At 37.0% G+C, this 24503-nt stretch overlaps 1 protein-coding gene across 1 annotated transcript in view; it reads left to right on the top strand.

The window, feature by feature from the left end:
* Positions 1–24397, top strand: part of LRRC2 (leucine rich repeat containing 2) — a 79206-nt gene extending 54809 nt beyond the window's left edge. Inside the window, exons 6-9 of the mRNA XM_042033683.1 lie at positions 14598–14743; positions 16863–17018; positions 20851–20987; positions 22427–24397. Coding sequence (XP_041889617.1) covers positions 14598–14743; positions 16863–17018; positions 20851–20987; positions 22427–22476 — 489 coding nt within the window. The 3' untranslated portion in view covers positions 22477–24397. The remainder of the gene's footprint in view (positions 1–14597; positions 14744–16862; positions 17019–20850; positions 20988–22426) is intronic.
* Positions 24398–24503: the final 106 nt, after the last annotated feature.

The raw sequence follows: 24503 nt of genomic DNA, 5'->3' as shown, positions 1-24503 counted from the left end.
CATCACATCACATCACATCACATCACATCACATCACATCACATCACAATCACTCAAACAGGTCAACTGCATGACTCAGCTGGGTGTCATCTGCAAATTTGTTGAGAGTCCATTTGATCCCACTGCTTATATCACTGATGAAGGTATTGCAGCACTGGTTCCAGTACAGACCCCTGAGGCACACCACCTCTCACAAACTTCTATCCAGATATTGAGACATTGACCAGTACATTGGGGACAGCACCATCCAGCCAATTCCTTGTTCATGGACCACTCCAGCCATCAAATCCCTGTCTCTCCACCTCAGTCAGAAGTATGTTGTGGGTGACCATGTCAAGGGCTTTACAGAAATCTGTATAGATGACTTGTGTAACTCCTTCCTTTTCCATCGATGGAGTCATTCCACTGTAGAAGGCCACTAAGCTAAGCAGGCAGGACATTTCCTTGGGGAAGATCTGCTGAAGATCTGTCCCAAATCAACTTCCAGTCTTCTATGTGCCTTAGCATACTGTATTGGGTTTGCATGGCCAGGTTTTGGTAGCATGAGTGCTACGGGGATAGCTTCTATCAAAAGCTGCCAGAAGTTTCCTCCAAGTCTGGCAGAGCCAGTGCTAAGGCTGGGCCAGTCAGAAATGGTGGCAATGCTTCTGTTATATTTAAGAATGAAAAAAAAGGTTTTGTGCAGATATAGTTGCAACCAGAGAAGAGCGGGGTGAGTACACATGAGAGGAACAACTCTGCAGACACCAAGGGCAGTGGAGGAGGAGAGGCAGGAGCTGCTTCAGGCACCAGAGTTGAGAGTCCCCTGCCGCCTGTGGTGTAGACCATGGTGAGGCAGCTATGCCCCTGCAGTCCGTGGAGGTACAGCGGGATGCAAAGATCCCCTTATAGCTTCACCTTGGTCTTCCTCACCCCATCCCTGTACAAATGGACTGTGTTCCTGTAGTCCTCCCAGGTTACCTGTCCTTGCTTCTGCTGTCTATACATTTGCTTCTTTCCCTCTGGTTTGACCAGCAGTTCCCTGCTTAGCCATTCCAGTCCTTTGTCCTCCTTGCCTGATCCCTTACACCTGGGGATAGAAAGATCTTGTGCACTGTGGAAGGCATCCATAAATATCTGGCAACTCTGTTTTCCTCCCTTGTCCCTGACATAAGTTTTCCCAAGGGATTGATATTGACTAAACCCTTGAAGAGCTGGAAATTTGCTTTCCTAAAGCTCAGGGTCCTGACTTTACTCTGACTAACTCATGTCCTTCTGGACTGTGAACTCCATCAGTGTGTGATAACTACAGTCCAGGCTGCCTCTAACCTTTATGTCACTAATTAGATTACTTGCATTGATGACCTACAGGTGGAGAAATGCATCCCCTCTGGAAAAGCTTTCTACAGTGACAGGAGTTATAACTGGTACTATTTCTCCGCTTTGCCTACCTGAAAAATATAATTATAAATAGTTGTTTCTTAAATCGTTTAATAATGCCAACAGGTGTGACCCTAAAAAAGGCCCTGACGTGATTAAGGATTTATTAGGCACTAAGATTTGTTGCCTGTGGTTTTCAAACACAACAGTATCCAGAACAGACATAAATAACTTTTTACACATTAATACATTTCCAGCTGATATTTTAAAACTGAGGTTCAACAACTGGAAAATTTTCAGTCTCTTTTGTCCTGTTTTTTTTTGTCTATCCAATCCTATTCACCAAAGCCACACATTTAGCGGGAAGAACAGAAGCACAAGGTCTATGTGTGTATGCAGAGGCTTCAAATAAGTCCCCACTGGGCATTTTCATGTAACTTCTTGTCTTTGTGATCCATGACTGACACATCTCAAAGCCTTTACCTGGTAGGTAGGGAGACCAGCAGTCTCTGGTGTTCACAGAACTGTAAAATATCAGGTTCTTTTACCAGTACGTTTTTCTTCAAATCTGTATGCTTCCAAACCTGTCTCTTTTCATTGCTATTTGTTTGGGTTTTCTTAATATGTGTGACAATTATAAATAAAAAATGCAATTGGATGTACAGGACATTAATTTCCCAGGGGTTTCACTATCCAATAAGGCACTGGAAGAACTCTCCAGGTCCTTCCTGTCTTATTAAATGGGACTATAAAGAATCTGTCAAATCTTTACTTCTGTAAGATTTTATACAAGTTGCAAAGGGTTCATGTATTAGATTTGTTAAAAATGGAATTTTATTTGTGAGATTTTTTTTGGGACCACAGAGCAGAAAGGAGTGCTGTAATAAGGGGCTTAACTTGGTACTGGGAAGCCAACCCCTGGTAAATTTTTCATTGTAAATCACTAGGAAATGTCTAGTTGACTGTAATCATGCCAACATTTCTGTACATATATTTTTCAGTCTCAGAAATGGTTTTCCAACTGCCTGACTTCATTGCATCTCCATTAGACAGAATTTAATCTTGTCCTTCTTTGTTCAGGCCTTATAGTTTCTTTGAATTTGCTTAAAGCTTGAGTTGCTGTCCAATGCAGTTGGTCAAAGTGTCAATCCATGCAAAACAACAGCTGTGTTATGGAGCTGGTATAAGATGCAATATCAAACATTAGCAGGAGGGGTGTGAAACCCAAAAAAGCAGGTGCAAAGGTGTTAGGTGTCGGAAGAGATACTCAGAGGCCTTACTGCTGCAGGACTTCTCATAAATGTTTTAATAGGTGAGGGGCTAAAGAAGGACATGGATCTATGTTAAGAAACAGGATTACACAGTTAGGTGCAGGAAAGCATGTCAGTTGATCTCACTCTTGACACTGTGCTTCCAAAGCCTTCTAATTAATATAGCACCATTTTAAAACCACTTCATTATCAGAATAAGTCAGCAGCTAATAATAGCAGTCCACTTCACTGGAGATCTGACCCATGCTTACCTCCATGCTGTGGTGCCAGTGACCGTTCCTTCACCTTTCACATTAGTTCAGTAAAAGTAGTATCACCTTTCACAGTCTGAAATGTTTTTGTAATAGGGAATGACACACAAGTAGTTTTACAGCATAAGGGAAGACTTAACAATGACCAAAGGGGCATAATGTGAACATTAAAACATGGCTATATTATTACAAAAAGCATGAATCTAACTGTAAAAGAATTCAGTGGTAGGAAAAAGTATTTGGTACTCTTCCAGCTTTGCTTTCTTTCAAAACAGTTTCAAATCTCTTTGAGAGCAAAACAGGCTTTCAAAATTCTGGTAATGTATCTTCCATTCATCTGTGAGATAATCTGAGGCAGATTTTGTATAGCTACTGAATAGAAGCCGAGAGCAAAACAAATACATAGCACTATCAGACTTGCATGTTTTGTCTTGCAGAAAAATGTCCCTGGTGCCAACATACATGGATTGATGAGAATCAAAAGAGAGTTATAGCTAAAGGGAGAGAAAAGCATGCTGTTTATTTTTCCATAAAGTGCAGATAATGAGAGGTATTATTTCTTCCATATGAAAAATAAAGTTGGAGAGTATAATTGAAATTAATGTGTTTAATTTATTACTGAATATATTCCTATCAGTGGTTAACTAATTACAGGTAGTTACATGATTGATCAACTCTTCACAGCTGTAAAAAACACTTGGTAAGGCTGACTGTCATTTTTATTCATCATCACTGATCAGTGAGAAAGACATAAAGACAGAGATAGCCTAATCAGTTGAAAGCAGACATCATCCCAGGATTTTTTTTTTTGTCTCATACAGAACTCAGGTAAGATCTCTGTCTTACTAGTCCTGAGCAAAAGAGCATAGAATTATACCCAATGTGAGGTGGAAGAGACGTTGAATTTGTGAGGGATTTCAAAGAAGGATATGTTCCATTGGTTCTTGCTTTGCTTATTGAAAAGATGCCAGCTCATAAGCCTGGACTTCTGTCATTCTAAACTGCAGTACAAAGCAGGATGAGTTCAAGTTAAGAAATGAATGGCTGGAAAATTCAGAACGAACACGAAAATTGGAGACATTTCTTCACTAGCTGTTTAGACTATCCAGCCAATTCACTATTTTGACTTGTCATAGAGCTGTTTAATACTGATGGAGTTTAGAAGGAGATGTGTTATTTCATGAATAATAAAAGCAAATGTCATAGAAGTTATGGAAAGGTTAAAACACAACTGTGTAAGAATAAGATTTCCAGACTTCTCTTTTACTTTGCAAAATCAATCTTGTCTTTTTTTTCTTCCAATCTAGTTTTAATTGACGTGTGTTTTATTGGATTCCCCATCACCAACTCTAGCCACATCAGACTGTTTCTTCCTGGACTAATCTGAGGTATTACTGGTAATCTTGGTTTGCCAAACTCTGTGACTCAAAATTTGAGATTCCATGTGCCAGTTTACGTGTGCACTGTGGATGCTGGGTATATGTGAGCAGTGGTTGCCTGTGTGCAGAGTTTGTGTGAAGAATGTGTATGGCTATGTGACAGAACTTCCCCTGACTGTGTCTGGTTACACGACACACGATTATATGGCTACATGACTGTGGAGTGTATGCACCACCAGCTGCTGCTGAGGGCTAACTGCTGTGACTCCTAGCTTCAGTCATGTCAGGCAGCATATGCTGGCTGCCATGAAATGTTTCATTTCATCTGGAAATACAGAGTTGGTCAGTTGAAAGTTATATCTGAATGGTGTGACTGTTGTAACAGAGGGGCTACAAGTGTCTGGATCACGTGTGGGCACCACCATTTCATGATTTGCTGTTCTTTTCTGCCCCTATGGTTTCTCTTTCAATAGACTCCTTTTTTTAAGGAGAGGCCAGGCTACTTCAAACTGTTTTTAATATAGCTGAAATATTTTTCATTCTCAGACACAAAATGCTCTTTGAAATGGTGGTTAGAGGCAACAAAAGAGTTATCAAGACTAGAGGACCTAATTCAGAACTGTAGAATGTTGGACTACATTTTTTCAAAAAAGAAGGAAGAAACGAGGAGGTTCTAAAAATACAGGTCATCTTAAATCTCAGTTAATTCATTGCCATAATTAAGGTCTTGATAGACTTGTTATATTACATACCTCGAGTGGTTCTCAGCATCTCAAGACTAGTAATCAGGAAACTTGCGCTATACTTTCTCTGATGTACTTTTTCACCTTGGTAAGTGACATTCTGCTACTGTGTTTCTGTTCACTTTTCCCCATTTGCTTGCAGTGACTATTGATGGTATTGAAACAGCACAATAGAGAACTCTTAATATGTGTTTTTTACAGCACAGCAGCACAGAGTTATTTGCAGGTTTTTGTGCTCTGCTAATGATGATATCAGTACAGAAATAAACCCTAAATTGCAGATCTGCTTTACAAAAAATTCAACTTTTAGAAGTTTTGACATCTGAAATCTCAATAAGGAGTGTTATTCTACTAGAACACTGGTGAGGTGTTTGTGCTATATTCTGAGGTTGAAAAAATTTGGACTGTGCTTCTTTGGACTGTGACATAGAAATAGAGGTTTTCATTATTTGTGTAAATGTCAGTTTCCTCAAAATTTTGTGAAGTTATTAAAAAACTTGTTGCAAATTCTACAATCTAATTGTGTAGAGGTTTTATCGAGAGGTGAAAGGTTTTTGGTTATGTTGCTCTTGTGAGGAACATTGTGAAGGAAAAATATATAATGAATTACCAATTTCTTGCTCAGTTGTTCTAATCTTTACAGTTTTTCCTAATCTTGATTCAGGTCTTTCCAAACTACTGCAAACCAAAAATTTAATGAAGAAACCAAAGTATTTCCATTCTGTTATTATCTATTGTTCATCTCTGAATGCCATATACTACTATAATTTACCTTGTGAAAAATTGGGAATTATGGTGTTTTGTATGTAGTGTTTTATTTAGTGGGAAATAATTTGGGGTTAATTATTGTATATCACATTACATATATATCCAATGATTTTTTTGCTTCTCTGACCACCAATGCATAGTGAACACAAGACTTTCATGAAGTCACTTTTTTCATTTTTCCATCTTTTCCCAGGTTTTAGTCAGTTTAAGAAATGTTCTTGCATTAGCTTGTACTTCTCTGTATTAGATTTTATTTGCAGTTGTGAAAATCTTATCAGCTTAGATGCATGCTGCTAATAATAAATGTTACTCCTATGTATTTGTTCAGCAGTCATACTTTCTTTTGTTATATTCATGTTTTTATATGCTCAAAGCATTATATAGGTATTTGTAAAATGTCATGGTCACAGAAAATATTATCTGATGTTGCACATGATATACACAAATATGTCAACGTTTTTTGTTTTACTACTAAAAAATTACTAGGGCTATATATGCCTCTAGCAGCAATATGCAGCTAAACAAAGATAAGTAGCTTGGATGCAATCTGAAGGGAATTGACTAGTAAAACATCTGTTTGTAAGCTACTTATATTGATATAGGGCATAGAAGTAAAAGTGTAAAATGTATCCGAGCTTATACTGTTTCAGTACCATGAAACCTGATTCTACACAATTTATCTTCCCAACAACTATGCTGGGACAGGCCAGATGACTGATTTTGTTAGGCATTTTTTCCTTGTTGTTTAAGAGACACAGGACAAGATTTAGCAATCCAAGGAACTTTATGGAACAAGCCTTCAGCTGCATTCGTGCCTATGTCTTCCTGAGGTACTCTGAGCCAGTGGAAGAGGTCTTGATATAATTTAGACCTAGCAGCTTCCCAGAAATATAAAAGCCTCCTGGCTACACTGAAGATCTGGCCAGATATATTCCATGCAGTCAATTTTTTTTAAAAAGACCATTTCAGCAAGTGGTTCATTAGTGTATAACAGAAAAAAAGCAACCTACCAATCAAACGACCAACAAAAAAAAAACCAAGAAAAAAGTAATTCCAGGACTTTCCAGTAAAAAGCAGATGATGTTTGTAGGCTTGCTATGTTATCACTCCTACAAAAGATCACATGGCTGAGTGGTATTACTGGAGGGCTGCTGTCCAGAACCTATGCCACACCTCTATATACTTCACATTAGGGGAATTCTTCCGCTAAAATGCATCTTGAAAGTCCAGTTTCATTAAGAGCTTTCTAAAGTATGTATATGAATAAATATTCAGTTTTATATTTATCAGAAACTTAATAAGAACAGCCTAATTCAATACCTTAAATTGCTTGGATGAACGAAGGTTACTTGGTCACAGACTGCATGGAGTAGTGCAAAGTAGCAATGAAGCACTAAGAACTGTAAGAATTCTTAGCCTCATGCTCTTAATTGCACCAAAAACTTCTCAGAAAGTAGCCAGAAATTTATTTGCACAAAAAACTGCCCATTGTACACACAACATTTGTGCCATTCCTTAGCTTTCTTGTGCAAGTCAGGAAAAGACTGCTTGCGTATCTGATTATTTTACTTATATTAGCTTTATTTTCAGTTTTCACGTTTGTGTTAAAAGACATAAAACTTCCTAGAAATACTTTTTGTGAAGAGATGAGCTCAAATTTTTTCCTGCTAGTCTTGTCACTACCTGAAAGAAAGTATATAAAAAGCCCATGTGTATCTAGCAGCACTATAAGAAAGGAAGGAAGAGGAGGGAGAGAAAATTTGCTATAATCCTGTCAAGCCATAAAGCAGTGACCTGTTGTGTTAAATTGTTGATAGTGTTCTCAGTTGTAGGTTTGTGTACTATCAATGTCATACACATGTAGTCTGTGGAGTTAAAAGAAAAATTATTTTGATGATGGATATTTTACAATATGCTCGATTAGATGTGGTCTAATTCCAGACCAGATGGGTCACAGTGTGCAAAGAAGTCTTATCTCCATTCTGAATATCCGAAATCTGTGGATATTCTTTACAAAATTCTTGCTTCAAGAAAAGACAAATCCAGATCCAAGTTGCAGGGTTCTCCTGCTGGTAGACAATTATGCAAAACTGCTCCAGTACGCAGCACCACAGCAGGCAAGAATCTTGTGCATTTTGGTGAAGATACTCTGTGCCAAAACAAAAAGATTTTCTACCATTTCTGTTTGCAAAGTAAAAAACCCATAGAGATGATTATTCTTGGTATCATAAAGGTGGCTCACAAGTTGCAAACCTTCTGACCTCTGCTGCTGAAGCAGAAATGTCTTTTTTGCCTTAACCTTTTGTCTTCCACTTAATTTATTAGCTAGCTGATTTCTGGCTGACATTTCATGAAAGTCTTTTTTCCAAGCTTACCAGGCTATCTCTGCTCAGCCTGGTGTAGAATGCATATTGCCATCGTTGCCCAGCCCCAGTATACATAAGGTGAAATTATTTCATCATCAATCATCAAAATGGGGTGAATGTAACAAATTAGTGATACAGAACAACATTCTTAGTTTTATTGCTATGTTTTTCTCCCACAGTTTTCTTAATTATTTATTTTGCATCCATCAATATTGCATCATCACCTCTCTTCTGCTGACATTACCTCTTCAAGAATCCTTGATAATTTTTTCCTTTTAAGTGAATGGTTACTATTTTATCAATGTAAAACAAAACAGCTAATGCATTATAATTATTTATTTTAGCTGTCATCTTTGTTTATCATATCTTTTTAAAGTTGCTACAGAATAAAATTTCCATATCTTTTGGACGTTTTACCCACATCCCATTTTTGAACATAGTGATTTATTCTGCAATTCAGAATGAGCTCAAATGACCATACTCAGTTTTTTGAACCAGAAGGGTAACTTCACACGGTGCATGGTGTTGTCATGGCAAACCAGAATCATTGTACATGCTTAAATCATAATTAAGATGGCACCATTTGAATAGCATTTCTTCAATTGCTATGCATCTAGAACCAGAAATGAAAAAATGTTTTTGGCTATGTCCCTATTCTGTTGTGAGAATGAGCAAAATTGATCATCTCTTGATGAAGGAACAGAATATATCTTTAAACAGTCTTTTTTTAGGTTTGAGGACACCTGGTCTCCAAACATCCTGGATAGGTTGCTTAATGTTCATATGGTACTGACTTTGCTGTTCCTCCTCTTTGAATGGTTTAACTGAAACATACGAAGGGTACATTCCCAAAGTGAGCTACTGAACCTATTTAAGTTGATGAAAAATCTTTAGCTGACTTTTGGTAGAGCCTAGTTTTCCCTCCTAATGTGTGTCCTTAATTTACAAGTTTTGGAAGTTTGAATATGAGATGACTTTATGACGGCAAAGTGCAATAATATATGCAGACTGTGTGTAACTGCAGCATCAAAGCTATCGAAATTTAATGTTACTAATCAACATAAATTTATTTTTTGAGACAGAAGACTTGTTTTGGCTTTAGTCCAGGAAATCATTAATTGGGTACTTAATTTCATACATGCGACTCTTCTATTGGCTTGAAACGACTCCTATACTTATACTTATATATAGACGATCCACATTCTTAGGGATTTTAACTGTGTGATGATAGTCCTGCCCTTATTGCTATGTGATTCTTCATTCACCTGTGAATGATCAATACCTGATACTTTTGTGAATATCGCACAAAATATATTGCATATATTTTGTGAATATTGAATAAAACTGTTTTCTTCATTTTTTGTAGAGCTGATGAAAGATTTTTGCATACAAAAAGACTGCTTTAATAATAAGCAAAGTCCCTTTCTATGAACTTCTAATGCTTAGATCATCATAGCTATATGTACTGTATTAGATACTAAACTTTAGTTGTTTGGATGATGAAATGATGAACAGGGAAAGGGGACAATGTTAAACTTTCAAGTAACAGTTTGGCATAAGGATAAAAGTGTTTTCTGTGGGATTAACTCTACAAAAGGTTTAGGATTTTAGTATTGCAAAATCAGAATGATGACATCACAGTGAATGCTTTCTTTCACTTACATTTCTTGGATATAGATTACCAAGATGTCACGATCCAATCAGTGAGAAATGCCTATGCCCTAACTAAGATGCAAACAAGACCATATGCTGAAGTCAAAACCACTAAGTTTATTTAACAATCAATGTGATGTAGAAAGAAATAAATAGAAAAGGCAGAGGGGAGAGAGAGCTATAAAGTAGAAGATAGTTGCCACCTCTGGATCCGTTGGCATCCCATTGGTCCTTCATCACCCTGAGCTTCTTGGTGGTGGGGTTCCCAAGGTCTTTCAAAGCTCTTAATTATTTATACACTTTAGCAAACAAAGGAATTAATGCTCATTGGCTGCACAGTTCTCTTATTCTATTGGTTATGTGATTCCCTCATGTTTAATGATAGTAAGTCCATATACTTAGTTTCTCTCTTCTCTTGAGTTGGCAGGTTTCTTGGGTTGGTGGGTTGTGAGTCAGTGCTCGCAATCTTCTCCTGCTGGAATTACCCTTTACCTAGATGGAGTTGATTTTATCACAGTTGCTGAGTTGGCTTTCCCTATGGGCCATAAATTCTGCATTCTTTGTGGTCATCATCACTGACAGATTCTTATCCCCAGGCTTTGTTAACCTCCCCCCTGAGATAATGCTCAGACAATAGCACCACCTTTATTTTATCTCAAGCTCCTGCTGTGGTGGCTCACTGTCCAAGTTCCAGGTATCCACAGAGGCATATTCAGAGGGGCTTCGGTGGTTATGGATGCCTTCCATCCCATAACTTGGGGTGATTTTTGTTTGACTGGTGGTAAGCATATGAGCAGTCGCTTCTTTACACAGTTCACCACAGAGTGAATTTTTGTCTGGATGCATTGTCCAGGATGTACTAGCCAGATACCACCTCCACCAGGCCTAGAGTTAGTGCCATCCTGCCTCTCCATTCTGTGCTTATCTCACGGAAAAGTCCTTCTCCTTAAGAGTGGCTTTAACAGTGTTTGAGACAGGCAACTGTGCTCCTTAAGGCATTATACAAGATACCGCCAAATGAAGTGCTGTTTGATTGCACATATTTTTGACCTTCAGAGGGTTTTGTCACAAAAAGCATGAAATTAGGACCGTGTTTCTAAGCAGTTGGATTGACTGTTGAATGCCTTTTCCTCATCAAGTTTAAGAGTCCAGTTTGGCAATCTGGTGGTGAACTGGGCTATAAGAATACAACTATATCTTCATGAAAAGTATCTTCTGCCTCTAAAGATTCTTGTACTAAGTTTCTGTAATTGGTGCTTTCATCCATGAATGTCAATGAGATTATAGAAGAGGTTACACTTACAGCTTGATGAAAGAAAAGATAGGCATTTGGTTTGAATTCATGATATCTAAGTGGCCAACGATGCAGTTTGCTCCCAGGGTGTTTCTTTGTCATATATATCCAACTGTGTTCAGCAGGTTAACAATGAGTGTCAATCTATGGGAAACAATATATGTGATAGCCTATGCTACTAAAGTGATACAAATTTTCTTTGACTTCACTGAGTCTGAAATTTCTGGGCAAAAATGCATTTTTAATGCATGGATAGACTTTTCTAGGTTAATCCCTTGGATGTCTTGTCATGCATTGACTTTGATGGCTTGTAGTTTCTGTTATTTACATGCCACTGAAAAATACAGTACTTTAACACAATGTCACACCTTTTAATTTGTTGGTGTTAAGTAGTAGGCAACTCATGGTAAAAAAAGCACGCAACCTTATGAGTAAGTCCCTTTCTTCAGCAAAAAAGTAGAAGAAAAATAAAACACCCATTAATCAAAAAATAGTTTTCTCCAGGGCATGGTGTCCTTTTCTTTCAACTGAAGGTTTAACTGCCAGAGAGAAAAAGAAGCATAGAGCTCTACAATGTTATCTGGATTAATTTTATGAACAAAATTATGACAATAAGTAAAATGGTGCAGCTTGTCAAAGAAAAATGACAAGAATGATTAAACATAAGTACCACAATAAGTCTATCCAGGTAGCTAGACTATTAAATATGGCTATTTTCTTTTTTAATGGAACTTGCATAAAGCCTATATACTGATTGATTCAAAGTTGCATAATAAAGAAAATAGTAAAAATCAACATCCAGTAAAAATGAATGATAACATAAAAATGATAAGGGAGCCATGCTTGTTTGAAAATGAAATGTGTAAAAGGTGCAAAAATCCATCAGTCCTTTAAGAAGAAATAAAATACAGAGTGTTTTCTTTAGGAAATATAATACACAGCTGCTATAATTTCCAATGCATCATCTATCATAGGCATTTGTTGGTAACCTATCATGAAGACATTAAATTAAAAACTCCATTAGGTTTCAACATACTCTAGAAAATGGACAGCTTTATTAAATATTACCCTAAAAGTACAAGTACTCAGGGCTTACAGCATGCACAATATAATCATGGCTCCAAATGTTTTGTGGCATGCTGAACCAAAAATTTGTTTTGATAGAGTAGATGGTCTTATGTTTTGTTTGTACATTTTTATGGGAATACAAACTCCCAAAAAAGTATATTTTAATCTAACCAAGTATTAAAGTATTAAACCAATCTATATACCATGGTATTTGAAAAATGGAAGAAACAGCTATATTTCTTAAAAAGATAATACTGCTAAGTTAAGATTGCTTGTAATATTTAATTCAATAAAGCAGTTTCAGAGAAGACTAGTTACTGTTGTTGAAGAAAAAAAACTACCATCTAATCTTAATGTTACCAAGTTGTTTCAGAACGCAAGGTGACTGCACATAAAAGCAAAACGTTTAGGAACTTGAGTGAACAGTAAAGAAAGTATACTTTAACATGTATCTGCTACCCTGTGTCTAGAGGGTGTGGCTTTTCTTCTTTAGGGATGGTTTGATAACTTTTTGAGTGGCATTTAAGACTGTGGAATATTATTTTAATTCTGTACTTGCAAAATTTTTGTGAGGAGAATTTATTGAAATACATGTATCAGCAGTTTAAGCAAGTTATCCTGAGTATAGAGAAACTTGAAATATTTACTTGGGATTTGAAATTGTGAGGATAATTTGAAATCACAAGGTAATTGCAGTTTAAAGATAATGTCAGATACTTTCTATATTGTCTTGCTGCTACAATCGAGAAGAGTCACTGTGCTTTCCTTGTTCAAAGAGAGGTTCTGTTTTTCTGGAAAAAAAATTCAGAATCTGGAAAATTTACAGAATATGACTGAGAGTTCATTGCCAGCAGTCAGTCCCCAAAATGACAAAATGGTTGGAAAGTAAGAAGTGTCAGAATAAAATGTGTTTGTCTGCTCTGAATCTGTAGTGAGATGTCCATGGTGATGACTCATCAGGACTGTTTTAAGACAGTGGGGAGAGATTTTGAAATTATACCTTTGACTTCAGGAACTCTGCACCTCTATTATGTTTTGGAAAGATAAACTTCATTGTGTAGTCATTGTAATAGGATAGCTTCAGTAAATCTCCCTGAAAATATTTCTCAAAATGATAAGATTTTGCAGCTGTATGAGGTTATAACTAGAAAAAAAACCAAAGAGCAAACAAATAAAACCCACAAGACACCAACCAAACCAGAAACCTACATCCCACAAACCAAAAAACACCCACCACCAAAAAGTCTCAGAAGAAACTCGCTCTGTCACAGCACCATGCTGTGAATGTGAGGATTTTAAATAGCAAGGGTCAAATTAAGATGGAAGTCTGGTAGTATTGCAGTAAAAGTAGCTTGGACAGATAATATAAAGAAACCACAGGTCTTAATTCTTAATAATTAAAAAGTAATTCTGAAGGATTCAGTATGTGCTTTATTATTTTATAATTTTTTTCATATTTTATCCTTTGCATGTGTTCTGCTCACCTTGGAAGTGGAAAATGTGTTTGGTTTGGGGTTTTTGTTTCCTATATTCTAAAATAGCTTCAGGAAAAGGCCAAGGAAATTTTTTTGCAACTTTTTTCCTCTGTATCATGTTCTGTAGATTTTGACTGTGATGGTGACTGATGATTAGAAGCTCAGAAATACAATTTCACTTCTAAAATAATTTTTGGTTAACATTGATACTCCTTTGACATTCACTTTAGCTAGCTGCATGGTTTTATGAACACTGGTGGAGTTCGTAATTGATTCAGTACAGAGAGAGCCCTATTCAACACGTTAATTTCTTTAACAGGTATATTTTACATTTCTAGCTAAACTTCATTGCACTAAGTGTTTATCACTTAAAAATAGGTTTCCTTTGAAAAGAATTCCAATAAAAATATCTACTGTACTTTATTATATATTTAGTTTGCAGGATGGAAGCTGTATTTTTAAAGATCTTTGAAAACTATTGGACCAAATTTTCTGTTGGTTTAAATTGATAGTTTCATTTTCTAATCCTGTCCTAGTATCACACTCTCACTGCATAGTAGAGTTATAGTGAAGGGAATCTATGTAATTTTGATAGGGGTTATCAAGTCTCTGATTTTCAGAATGGTAACCTGGTATCTATTAGTTATAAAAATTGTGTTTTGTCACCTCAGAACCAAGTAATTTTCTGGTTCCAGACTTGTCATCTAAACCTGTAGGGTTTTAAAGAATAAAAATTTCATTCAATCCCCTGATGCTGTTAGAAAGGTGATGAACAATTTGGCAGGTAGGTATTTCTGAATTTATTTTTCTATAAAATGATGACTAAGACACAAGGCTGGCAAAATATTTGAGAAAAAAATAATGAATTCTTATCTTTCTAAGTGCTTTTAGAGGAATAAAAATGGTTGATGAATGAAATGTCTTCTTGTATTTGCAAAAAGTAACTAAAATAAAGCACTGCTTCTTTCTAGCTAAGTAACCTGAAACAACTCACATTTGTGGATGTGTCAGCAAACAAGTTCCATTCTATTCCAATTTGTGTACTCCGGATGTCTAATTTGCAGTGGTTGGATATTAGCAGCAACAGCCTGAAAGACCTCCCAGAAGACATAGACAGGTAGTTTATGTTTTAATTCAATGACAGGTATAGGGACTCTTAAGTGAATTTAGAAAGTAACAAGCTTCCAAGGGATACTGTTGATGGAAAGACACACATGGAAATGTATCACATATTTTTGCGTGTAAACATTCCCCCTATTATTGATGGACTGTGTCTGAGAACAAAAGCTAATTTTTCTAGCTCATTGATGGCAGTCAGATAACTATATACGTTTTCTGCTGCTTTCATAATAATTTGTCATTATATCTGGACATTTTTTTTGGGAAGTTCACCCACAGTTCCAGCAAAGGGGACTCATTGTATGGAGTTGGCAACAGTAAATCGCTGGAGGGTAGATGGGGAGGAGGAAAAGATGAACTAAAGCATTTTAAAGTTACTCAAATAACCTGATAAACTTTGTTATTAAAGAAGAGAAATATTGGTAAGACTCAAAAACCCCATTGACAATCCTCCCCTTCTGTTCTGAAGTATATATTGATGTGTGCACATATACTAACTCTCCCAGTTTAGATAACTACTAGAACTAGTTTTTTAAAAAACATGCTGATCCTTTTAATGGGACTTGCTAGCCTGAGAGAGCACTATTCTTATTCTTATCTTAATTATCTTATTATGAATTTATTTGTTCAGTCTGAAGTGCTGCAGCAACTTAGTTTACAAAACTTTACTTAGCCTTAAGTGAAAAAACCCAAACATATAAACTAAAGTTTATTAAGAAATATTCTGGACTATTTATTGATCTGGGAATAGAAATCCCTGAGGCAGAAGAAGCTTCACAGAAAACTCATTCAGTTTTAACTTTTGCAAGGCCTTTTTTGTTGGGCAAAAAGACTTTTCTGGGACGTTGTGTAATCACAGATTATTCTGACAGCAGCACTGAAGTCTTAACTTGTGTTAGTAATTCACATGCTTTAGCTACAAAAACATAAACTTGCCATTTTTCCCAAGGTATCTGACCAGAGATTCGACTAACTTCAAAGAGTTTCTAAGAGGATATTTTTCTTTTATAGGATACCCTCTCAACTTAAAGAACTTTTTTTTCCCTGTAACCTGTATTCCTGTAGCTTCAAATTATTCCCTTTCTTCTTTTCATCTTCTCCATTTTGTACTGAGTTGCCAGATTTGATGCTAGAATATCATAATCAGACACCACAAAATAAGGTTTTCTTTGTTTGACTTCGGGCTCATGTGCATTCAGAAGACAAGAAAATGTCAGGATAACCCCCGCATCAGGAAACTAATACTCTTATTCAGACTCATGAGTTCAGTGCCTATGGTGTCAAAGAATCTCAATGAATTATGATTGTCTGTAATACCATTACAATAGTCTGTGATTAATAAAGACGAGTTGACAGTAAACTGAAGCATTACTTAAAATTTTTCCTTGAATTCAAACAAACTCCATGGGCCTGACAAGCATAGTCTTCAACACTGTTTTAGGAATGGACCCTTCCAGTCAAACAAGACAAATTTTTTCATCAATTTGGTATGCTTTTTGTCTTCTACCTAATCCGAGGAATAAAGGGCCAAATTTCTATTGCACTAGGGAGAGCCAGGGGAAATAAAGCAAAAGTTCCTCCACAAAACACTGTCATTAAATTGATCTCATTGGGACAACTTGCAAGAGCCTCATGACCGGGAGTTGGTTCTTCTCTTGCTCCCCACAGTACTAATTACTAGTGAAAACAATAGATGGGGATGTACTGCTTACCACAGACATACCTAGTTCATAGAAACCAGAATGTGGGCAGTGGTGTGAGCAGATGACCTGTATTTTTCCTTAGTTGCAGAATGCACATGGTGAGGCTTTATATCATGTTCTGTCAACATGTGTATGAAAGCACAGTAAATTTTGTAGCTTTATATCTTGAGCATGCTTCTGATTACTTGTCAAAGGTATGCTATTAATACTATGATGCTGAACCATTACTGGAGATTTCCATTAAAGTTGATGAAATTTTGTGAAAGTAGGGTTTGAGTGACTTTTTAAGAAGCCAAAGATGTTTCATCTTAATTGCTCCTCTTATATACAAGATTAAGTCAGTATTACTATCTTGAATAGATGCTCCTGTTTGAAATAAATATTTTAAGTAATCTCTCTTTTACCTCTTCACAGGTTAGATGAATTGCAGACACTTCTCCTACAGAAAAACAAGTTGACTTATCTTCCACGAGCTCTTGTCAATATGCCAAAGCTCAGTTTGCTAGTTGTCAGTGGTGATGACTTGGTTGAGATACCCACAGCCATCTGTGAGTCAACCACAGGTTTAAAGTAAGTAAAAGCGAGAGAGAAAGGGAAATACTCTTAAGAAGATAAGGTAAGATACACCCTGGAGAAATGCTTTCACGAACATCAGTTTCTACAAATTCTTACCCCATTTATATCAGAGTGGTAAAGGAGGCACTAAAAAGATTGGAAATTACAGAGGGTCTGCAGTTTTATAATTTTAATTTACCCACATTGTGCATCTGTGTGCCTAAATTGCTATTTCTGGGTAGATTGGGTCATAGTAGCTCTAACTCTGGAGTTGCAAAACCATGCTTCAGAGTGGGACTAGTAGCCTGGAAGCTCAGTGCTGACAAAAGCATCTTGCTGGGAGAGGGAGACGTGGCTAGTAAAATGTTAAGTAAGGTCACACGAGTTTAGTAGTTCATTGCTGTGAAACACCACCTTACTGCTGCATGCTGGATAAGACTAAAAGGCCTTTTAGTCTGCAATTACAGAGATTTTGCATTTCTGCAGGCAATGTTCATGTTTTTGATTATGGAACTATTTCAGACTCTATACTGGGTCTGGCTTGAGTGGAGCTAGCTCTGGATGGAATTAACTTTCCTCGTAGCCATCCTCTCTTAGCAATGTTCCTTGCACTGGTAGCTAGAAAGGTGTTGATAACACATCAGTGTTTTTAGCAATAGCTGAGCAGTGGTGGCACAGCATCAAGGCTGTCTCTCCAACCCTCCCCTGAGAAAGCACCACAGGCTAAGGGTGAGCCAGAGGTTGGGAGGGGATACAGCCAGAATAGTTGACCCCAGCTGACCAAAGGGATATTTCATATCATATAGTGTCATGCTCAGCATATTAAGCTAAGAGAAAGGAGAGGGAAGGTGGATCACGTTATTGAAGTTTTTGTCTTCCAAAGTGTAGTGGGTTTGGTTTGTAACCGGGCAGAAACACCAATTTAGTGTAGTGGTTTGGTCTAAAATACTCATTACTGTTGCTGCGGTTTGGCCAAATTTAGAAATATACTCTGAGAGAAGGCACAACCACCCCTCCCCCACCAGGTTCAAGAAAAATAAATTTTCCTCTAAGGAAAGTGAAGGAGATAAAAACTATTTATTTACCAAACACACGGGAAAAGGAAAATAATGCTAAATAATAAAATCTCTCGCTGTGGAGAAAAAACCTGGGAAAGTGTTAGAGTCCTCCCTTTGGTCTCCTTGGAGCTGGGGCTTGGCCCAGGGCCAGGCCCTCTGTGCCCAGTGGAAAGTCCTCCTGATTTGCTCTGAGGTTGAAAGCAGTCCAGTAGAAAAGGGAGAAAATCCGAAATTCCAGAGAAGGAAAAGCAAAGTTCAGCTCTCAGTCTCTCTCCGGAGAAAAAGAAACTGAAACAACTGACCAAAAGCTGACTGGAAAGCAGCAAGCTGGGTGCTTCCTCGCTCCCCTGCGGCAGCTGGGAAGAAACTGCTATCTCTGTGTGACCTTGAACAAGCTGCAAACTGCTTTGAAAAAGTTTTGCTCAGTTTTTCCTTCCCCCTCTCAGACTCAGTTTAGAGGCATAGAAAGGCACAAAGTTGATTTCTGGGCATAGGGCAGCAATATGGGATACACATTATAAAGTCACCCCAAGACACTGGTTACCTTCTGTGAGATAAGAATTAGGAGAAACGCAAAGCAGGCACAAAACTTGAAAGAATATAAAGAAGTTTATTAGCAGACCTAAAAGAAGAAGAAAAAAAAATTATACCACACCTTCAGAACACTTCTCCTCACCCCCCCTTCTCCCTTCTCCCACTGACAATGTAGAAAGATGATGAGATGTTCAGTCAGTTTACCACTTCCATAATAACCTTGTTCAGTCCATTTAGGAAGAGGAGTCTCTCTTGCCCATGCTATGAAAACATTATCAGAACGAGACAGCCACCCAGGTTGGTTCTCTGCTCACATGTGAGTCCCTTCCCACGACTTGCAGCTTTTCCCACAACTACTCTCGAGGGTCCACTCTTGAATTACTGGGGTATAAATTTAAGGTTGAGCCATTCAGAAACAAAAGTTCTCTTCACCCATCTCTGGGAGCATTTCATCTCTAAGAACAGAAGCCCTTCTCCTTCCCTGGGAGCAAAGGGTCTTCCTCATCTTCATCTCTAGGACTATCTCTGGGAGCATCTCTAGGAACTGAGGTCTTCTCCTTTCCCATTTGGAGCAAAAGTCCCCATTGCTTCCATCTCTCCCTGTTCAAACTTCTCATCAAATTACAGTTGCTTCAGCATCTGCCTATCTCAGCGCAGGTGCTTTTGCTCACAAGTACAAGCTGAATGCTCCACCCCCATGCCTTCATGAAATTACAACGGGTACTCTGATGCATCATAGCTTTACAACAGAATTTCAGCTTTAAGCATCTCCTCTTTCTTCTCCCTCAGGTTTTCAGCTCTTCACAGCACTAAAAGGGTTAATCTCACCTAGGCCTTGCAGCTGGAATGTCGCTTATCGCTGTTGGTTCCATGATCTTTTGCTGGACAGCAGGGCAGCTTCAGCTGAATCTTGGCTGCACTGGAGAGGGGGAGCCGAGCCACTCCAGCTGCCCACAGCAGGGCTGTGGGGGGGGTTCCACGGATGGAACAGGGCCCATCAGCTCCAGGATGGCCGTGGCCTGGCTGGAGCAGGGCCTGGGCAGGGCCCACTGGCCCCCCGCACGGGGCCCGCAGCCACCTGTCCCAGCACGGGAAACGAGAGAGAGACTGCCTTGGGGTTTTCTAAGTGTGGATCACAGAGGCGGTCATAATTTTAAGTGGCTTAAAGAATTGTCCATATTCAAACTGGCCAGCTGATAGGTTCTATCAGGTCACAGAGGAAGCTGTAAGCACCCCTTGGCAAGGACATCACTTCCGGGGCCATGCTTGCTAACCCATGACACAACAGAACCAACTACATACACTCAGTCTCTGCTTCCCAGGAAGTAGATAGACATTACCTGTTGAGAAGCAGAAAGTAATTTTTTTGCTTTGCTTTGCCTTGCTTCTATGCATAGGTTTTACTTTTCTCATTAAGCTTATGTACAATATTTTCATCTGCTATTCCCCCTTGTCTAGTTGAGGAGAGGAGCAGAAGGAGCTGCTAGGTGGGCACCTGGCCAGCTAAGGGCAGCTGATCACAAACTCACGGTGACTCATGAGATTTTTAGAAAGCCATATGATTTGTTGGAACATTTGTTCTTTTGAAAGCAACAATTTTTTTTTCCTTCTTAGAGTGAAAATCAGAGATTTTCAGAATGCTATGCACTTATTTGTACATTATTGAAGTTTTTTATGTAACCACCTAGTTTTTCACCTGCAAAGTGTACCTTTAGGAAGTTTGCAATTACGAAGTAATGCATGCCCTGTCATGTATTGTAAAAGAGAAGTAGTGTAACAACAACCAAAAAATGGAGGTGCATATTGTCAGCTAAGTGATACCGGCAAAATTCCAGATTGCTAGGCAATATTACTAGGATGAAGTTCGTATTGCTCATTAACAGACGGGAAATTACAGAGTAGTGTACACTTCTTTCAGAAGTTCCGTAATAAAGAAATATACCTGTTATTGAAAAAAATGATCTATGTAGATAGATGGAAAAAGAGAAATCTAATAATTTTTATATGGAAAGTGGATTATAGAGAAAGTTCCATTTCAAATCTGTATTTCTAATAATAGATGCCTAATAACAATTTTCTAATAACAATGACATTGTTGAAATAACATTTCTAATAACAATGCCATGATGCAAAATTGAGCTAATGTTCTTCACATTTCTCCTTCTGGCTCTGGTAGCAATTTCTAAAATGTCATTCATGATGGCCAGTGATGTTCAGCTGCCTGTGCATATATTCTTTTGTTAATCTCTCCCTAGATTTGTAAGTCTCAAGGACAGTCCAGTTGAAACTATTGTCTGTGAAGACACTGAAGAAATTATAGAAAATGAACGTGAACGTGAGCAAATTGAGAAAGAGTTTATGAAAGCATACATTGAAGACCTAATGGAAAGGGGTATGTGTAAATTTGCAGTAAGCTTTCCGCTATCTTAGATATAACTACAGACATACATTGTGAAGACTCATTTTTAAGAGGACAAGCAATATACTCTTTAATTGTCTTTTATGGTATTAAATAAGTCTAATAACAAAAATGCCAAATGTGTTTTATTAAAAGTTTGGACCCTACCTAGGACCCTTGATATTGAACAAACGTGTACAAAATTAATTGTGTTTGTATATGCCTTAACCTTAATTGATTGATGATGTATACAAAGATTATTCTCATTCTCTAGATTCACTTCTCTTGGGATTAGTATTAGTGATTTTGAATTCCTGATGAAGTACTTCTCCTCTTCAAAAAGAAACACAATGTATATATGAAAGGCTCTTTGTATTGGTAGAATATACTTTGACAATATTATCTGTTTCAAGGTACTAACTATTTAACTGCTGTACAGTTATAGTAAAATACCTGCTTTTATCTTTATTACATAGCATCTGAAGCTTTACTTATTATTTCATTTTGCTACTGTGTTTTATATTTACCGTCATTAAGAAACCGCTGCTCTCTTTAGTGTCCTTTAACAAAATTTGCTAGAAAACAAGGGGAAAGTTTCCTGTGAGACAGAATACCCCATAGGTTCATTTTAATTCCTGTAATAGTTTGTGTGTAGAAAGAACTTTTTGTTGAATGAATCTTATGGGAGCTTTTCATTCCTTGCATTTAATTTAAGTGGTCAATATAGCGGTCCTACAAAACCTGTTAAAAGAAATGTAAAGAAAGGCCACAGGATGTGGCTTCAGAATACTTTTCATGTTCTCATGCTGGGCTTTTGCTCCTTAATGTCTATAAGCTGTGCATACGAGTATTCATTCTGTCTATTTCTAAATTGAAGTCTGCTATAAAAGTGATAATGGTAACAGTGGTGGTTAAAATAGAAAGAAAAATGGAATGGAGGAAAAGCTAAGGTCATAATTTGGTTTTAGAGACAGTCATAAAATATGTAGTGATGTAGTTGTATCCATATTCTTATGAAATATGGAAGTCTGTCAATCTGCCTGAAACCTGCATTTGGCCCTATTGAGAATAGGCCAGCTTTATGCTCTTCTGGGACAAAGCAGCTCAGGGACACACTTTTCTGCCTTTCTAGACAGAACTTACCTCCCTACTTTTTATGAGGCATTTGGATCATGAATCACTTTTGTATTTCCTGCTTCTGAACTTTTGTGCTATAGATAATGCCAATACCTGTTTTTGAAAAACAGACTGGAGAAGGAATATCTTCCGTAAAATATGAACCAGGAGAATTTCTGAAAGAGAGCACAGAGATCATTTGTAGAGTACCTTTGAAGTAAGACCAAACCCAGCAGATTCTAGCTAAGGGCTCCATTTATTTGTGCTGGATTACATAGCTAAAGTCTGAGATTTATTTCTTTTTTCTCTTTTCGCAGAATCTACTCCTTCCTACACTACAAAAGTAATGCTCAGTCTCCAGCTCTGAAGATTAAAAATCTCTAGATCTCTACTGAATATCCAAATAACTCTCTTTTTATCCACCTGAATAGTAAACACAGGAAAATATAAATGGCCAGAAGGACATCAAAATCATATTGAATAATTTATTTGTTTCAGTAGTCTTTTCAAGTGACTACAGATAAAACAAGGAGCAGTAGAACCTTCATAAGATGCTGTTTCACATTTTAAGTCAACATATTTTTTTTCAAGTTCACAGCAACAGCCACTAATTTGCATGTAGACCTGCTGAAAGTAGATGTTCACTGTAACAAAGTATACCCAGGCATAGATGAAGAATGAAGACCTTGTATGTTGTAGTTGAAACAGTGAAACACAAAGCATGATCTTAAGAAGAGATTTGATTTTATAAAAGGGGATAGACTGATTTATAAAATGAATGTTGTTTTCTTAAGACCAAATACACATGTAGTTATTTACAATATTCAAATGAGAACACACCCATAGTTTGCATTTACGTTCTGTTCTGCAAGAAAATTGCTCTCTTTGGGATTTTCAGTTCAGAAAACTTTCAACAACTTTACATATAGAAGCTGTAGCAGTTCTCCTGTTTCTTTCAAGCATATTATAAGCTTTTACCTGTTTGCAAATTCAAGTACCAATGTGATCGAAATTTGTGCGCTAAGCAGTCTTGTAGTATAGTACGGTACTAAGTAAGATTTTAAGGCATTAAGCTGTGTCGGCTAATACTATCAGCAAAATGATGATACAGGTCTTCTATTAATGGTTTCAGATCACAGGATTTTGTGGATATTTATTGGAATTTTCCAAATTGTGTAAGAATGAGTTTGCTGGTAAAACAGTATTTTGCTTGCTATTCAATAATCTGTTTATATACGATTATCTAAGTGTATATAGAGTAGAGTTTCAGAAACTTAGTTTTACATGTACTTTTCATTTAATAAAGCAATCTTTTTAATCTAAAAAGACTTGAGGCTTTGAGAATTTAGACTCAAATTAGGCTCAATTTATAGAATTTAAATGGTCCTAAACCTATGAGTGCAGTTAGGTGAGACAATATTTTCATCTTTGTTTTTTGTTATAGATGAGCTGTTTTCAATTTTGTGGAGTAGAATGCCACTTAAGTAGTCATATTTAAAAAGTAAAGCAATGAAGGACGTGGTCCTCAGGCTTCCATATAGAAAAGAAAAATTTTAGCTGTTTTCTTTTCTTTTTAATATTCTAGCATTCTATCCATTAAAAGAAAACAATTTTAAAATAGGTGGTGTGTTATTTAATCCACTTACACTCTTCTGCAGTTATATTACTATCAAAATGAAACTCACTCAAGTTGGTCTCTAGGTGTTAATGGACATTTTAAGCAAGTTCTGATCAAGGGGAAAGTTAAAAAAATAAGAACAATTGACATTGATCTGATGCAGAATAATAGAAGACAATTTTTTTATTATGAAGAATTGAAATAGGATAAAATAGTGTCAAAGTGGGCTTAGAGAAATTAGGCTATGTGAAACTACCCTACCAAACTTTCTTTTATGGAAATTATAAATTTATTTGATTAAGTATTGATATTGATGTAATAAACTTCTGTAAGACATCTCTTCTGATATTGCTTGAAATTCTATTTCTAGAATTCTCACATAGTCTAATATGATCCACTGAAAATTATAGGAATGGAAATCACAAAATCTGTGTTTATAGAATGGAGTTGTAACTACAAAAACTAGGGATGCAAACATAGTTAACAAATCAAAAGTGACAGTGCAAATTCTACTATCAGCAGTATTGGGTATATAAACAGAAAGTACTTGAATAGAGAAATCAGATTAGTACTTACCATTGCTGTTAATCTTACTCAAAATTTTTTTGCTGTTCACAGATAAGATTGCTACAAATAATCTGCGGGACAGTCAGAAACAAAAATATGCATTTTTCAGTTCATTGAAGAGCACTGTTCATGAGTCCATTTGCTTGTCGATATTTATAAATGCAAGATCACTGTCTAGAAGCAGGATTTTTTAAGGCAGCCGGCAAACA

This window comes from Corvus kubaryi, unplaced genomic scaffold, assembly GCF_017639235.1.
Source record: "Corvus kubaryi isolate FWS band 111438036 unplaced genomic scaffold, C.kubaryi_AGA036_p1.0 37357, whole genome shotgun sequence".
NCBI classification, from domain to species: Eukaryota; Metazoa; Chordata; class Aves; order Passeriformes; family Corvidae; genus Corvus; species Corvus kubaryi.
Note: the sequence above shows the minus strand (reverse complement) of the source record. Positions and strands in the feature narration are given on the sequence as shown.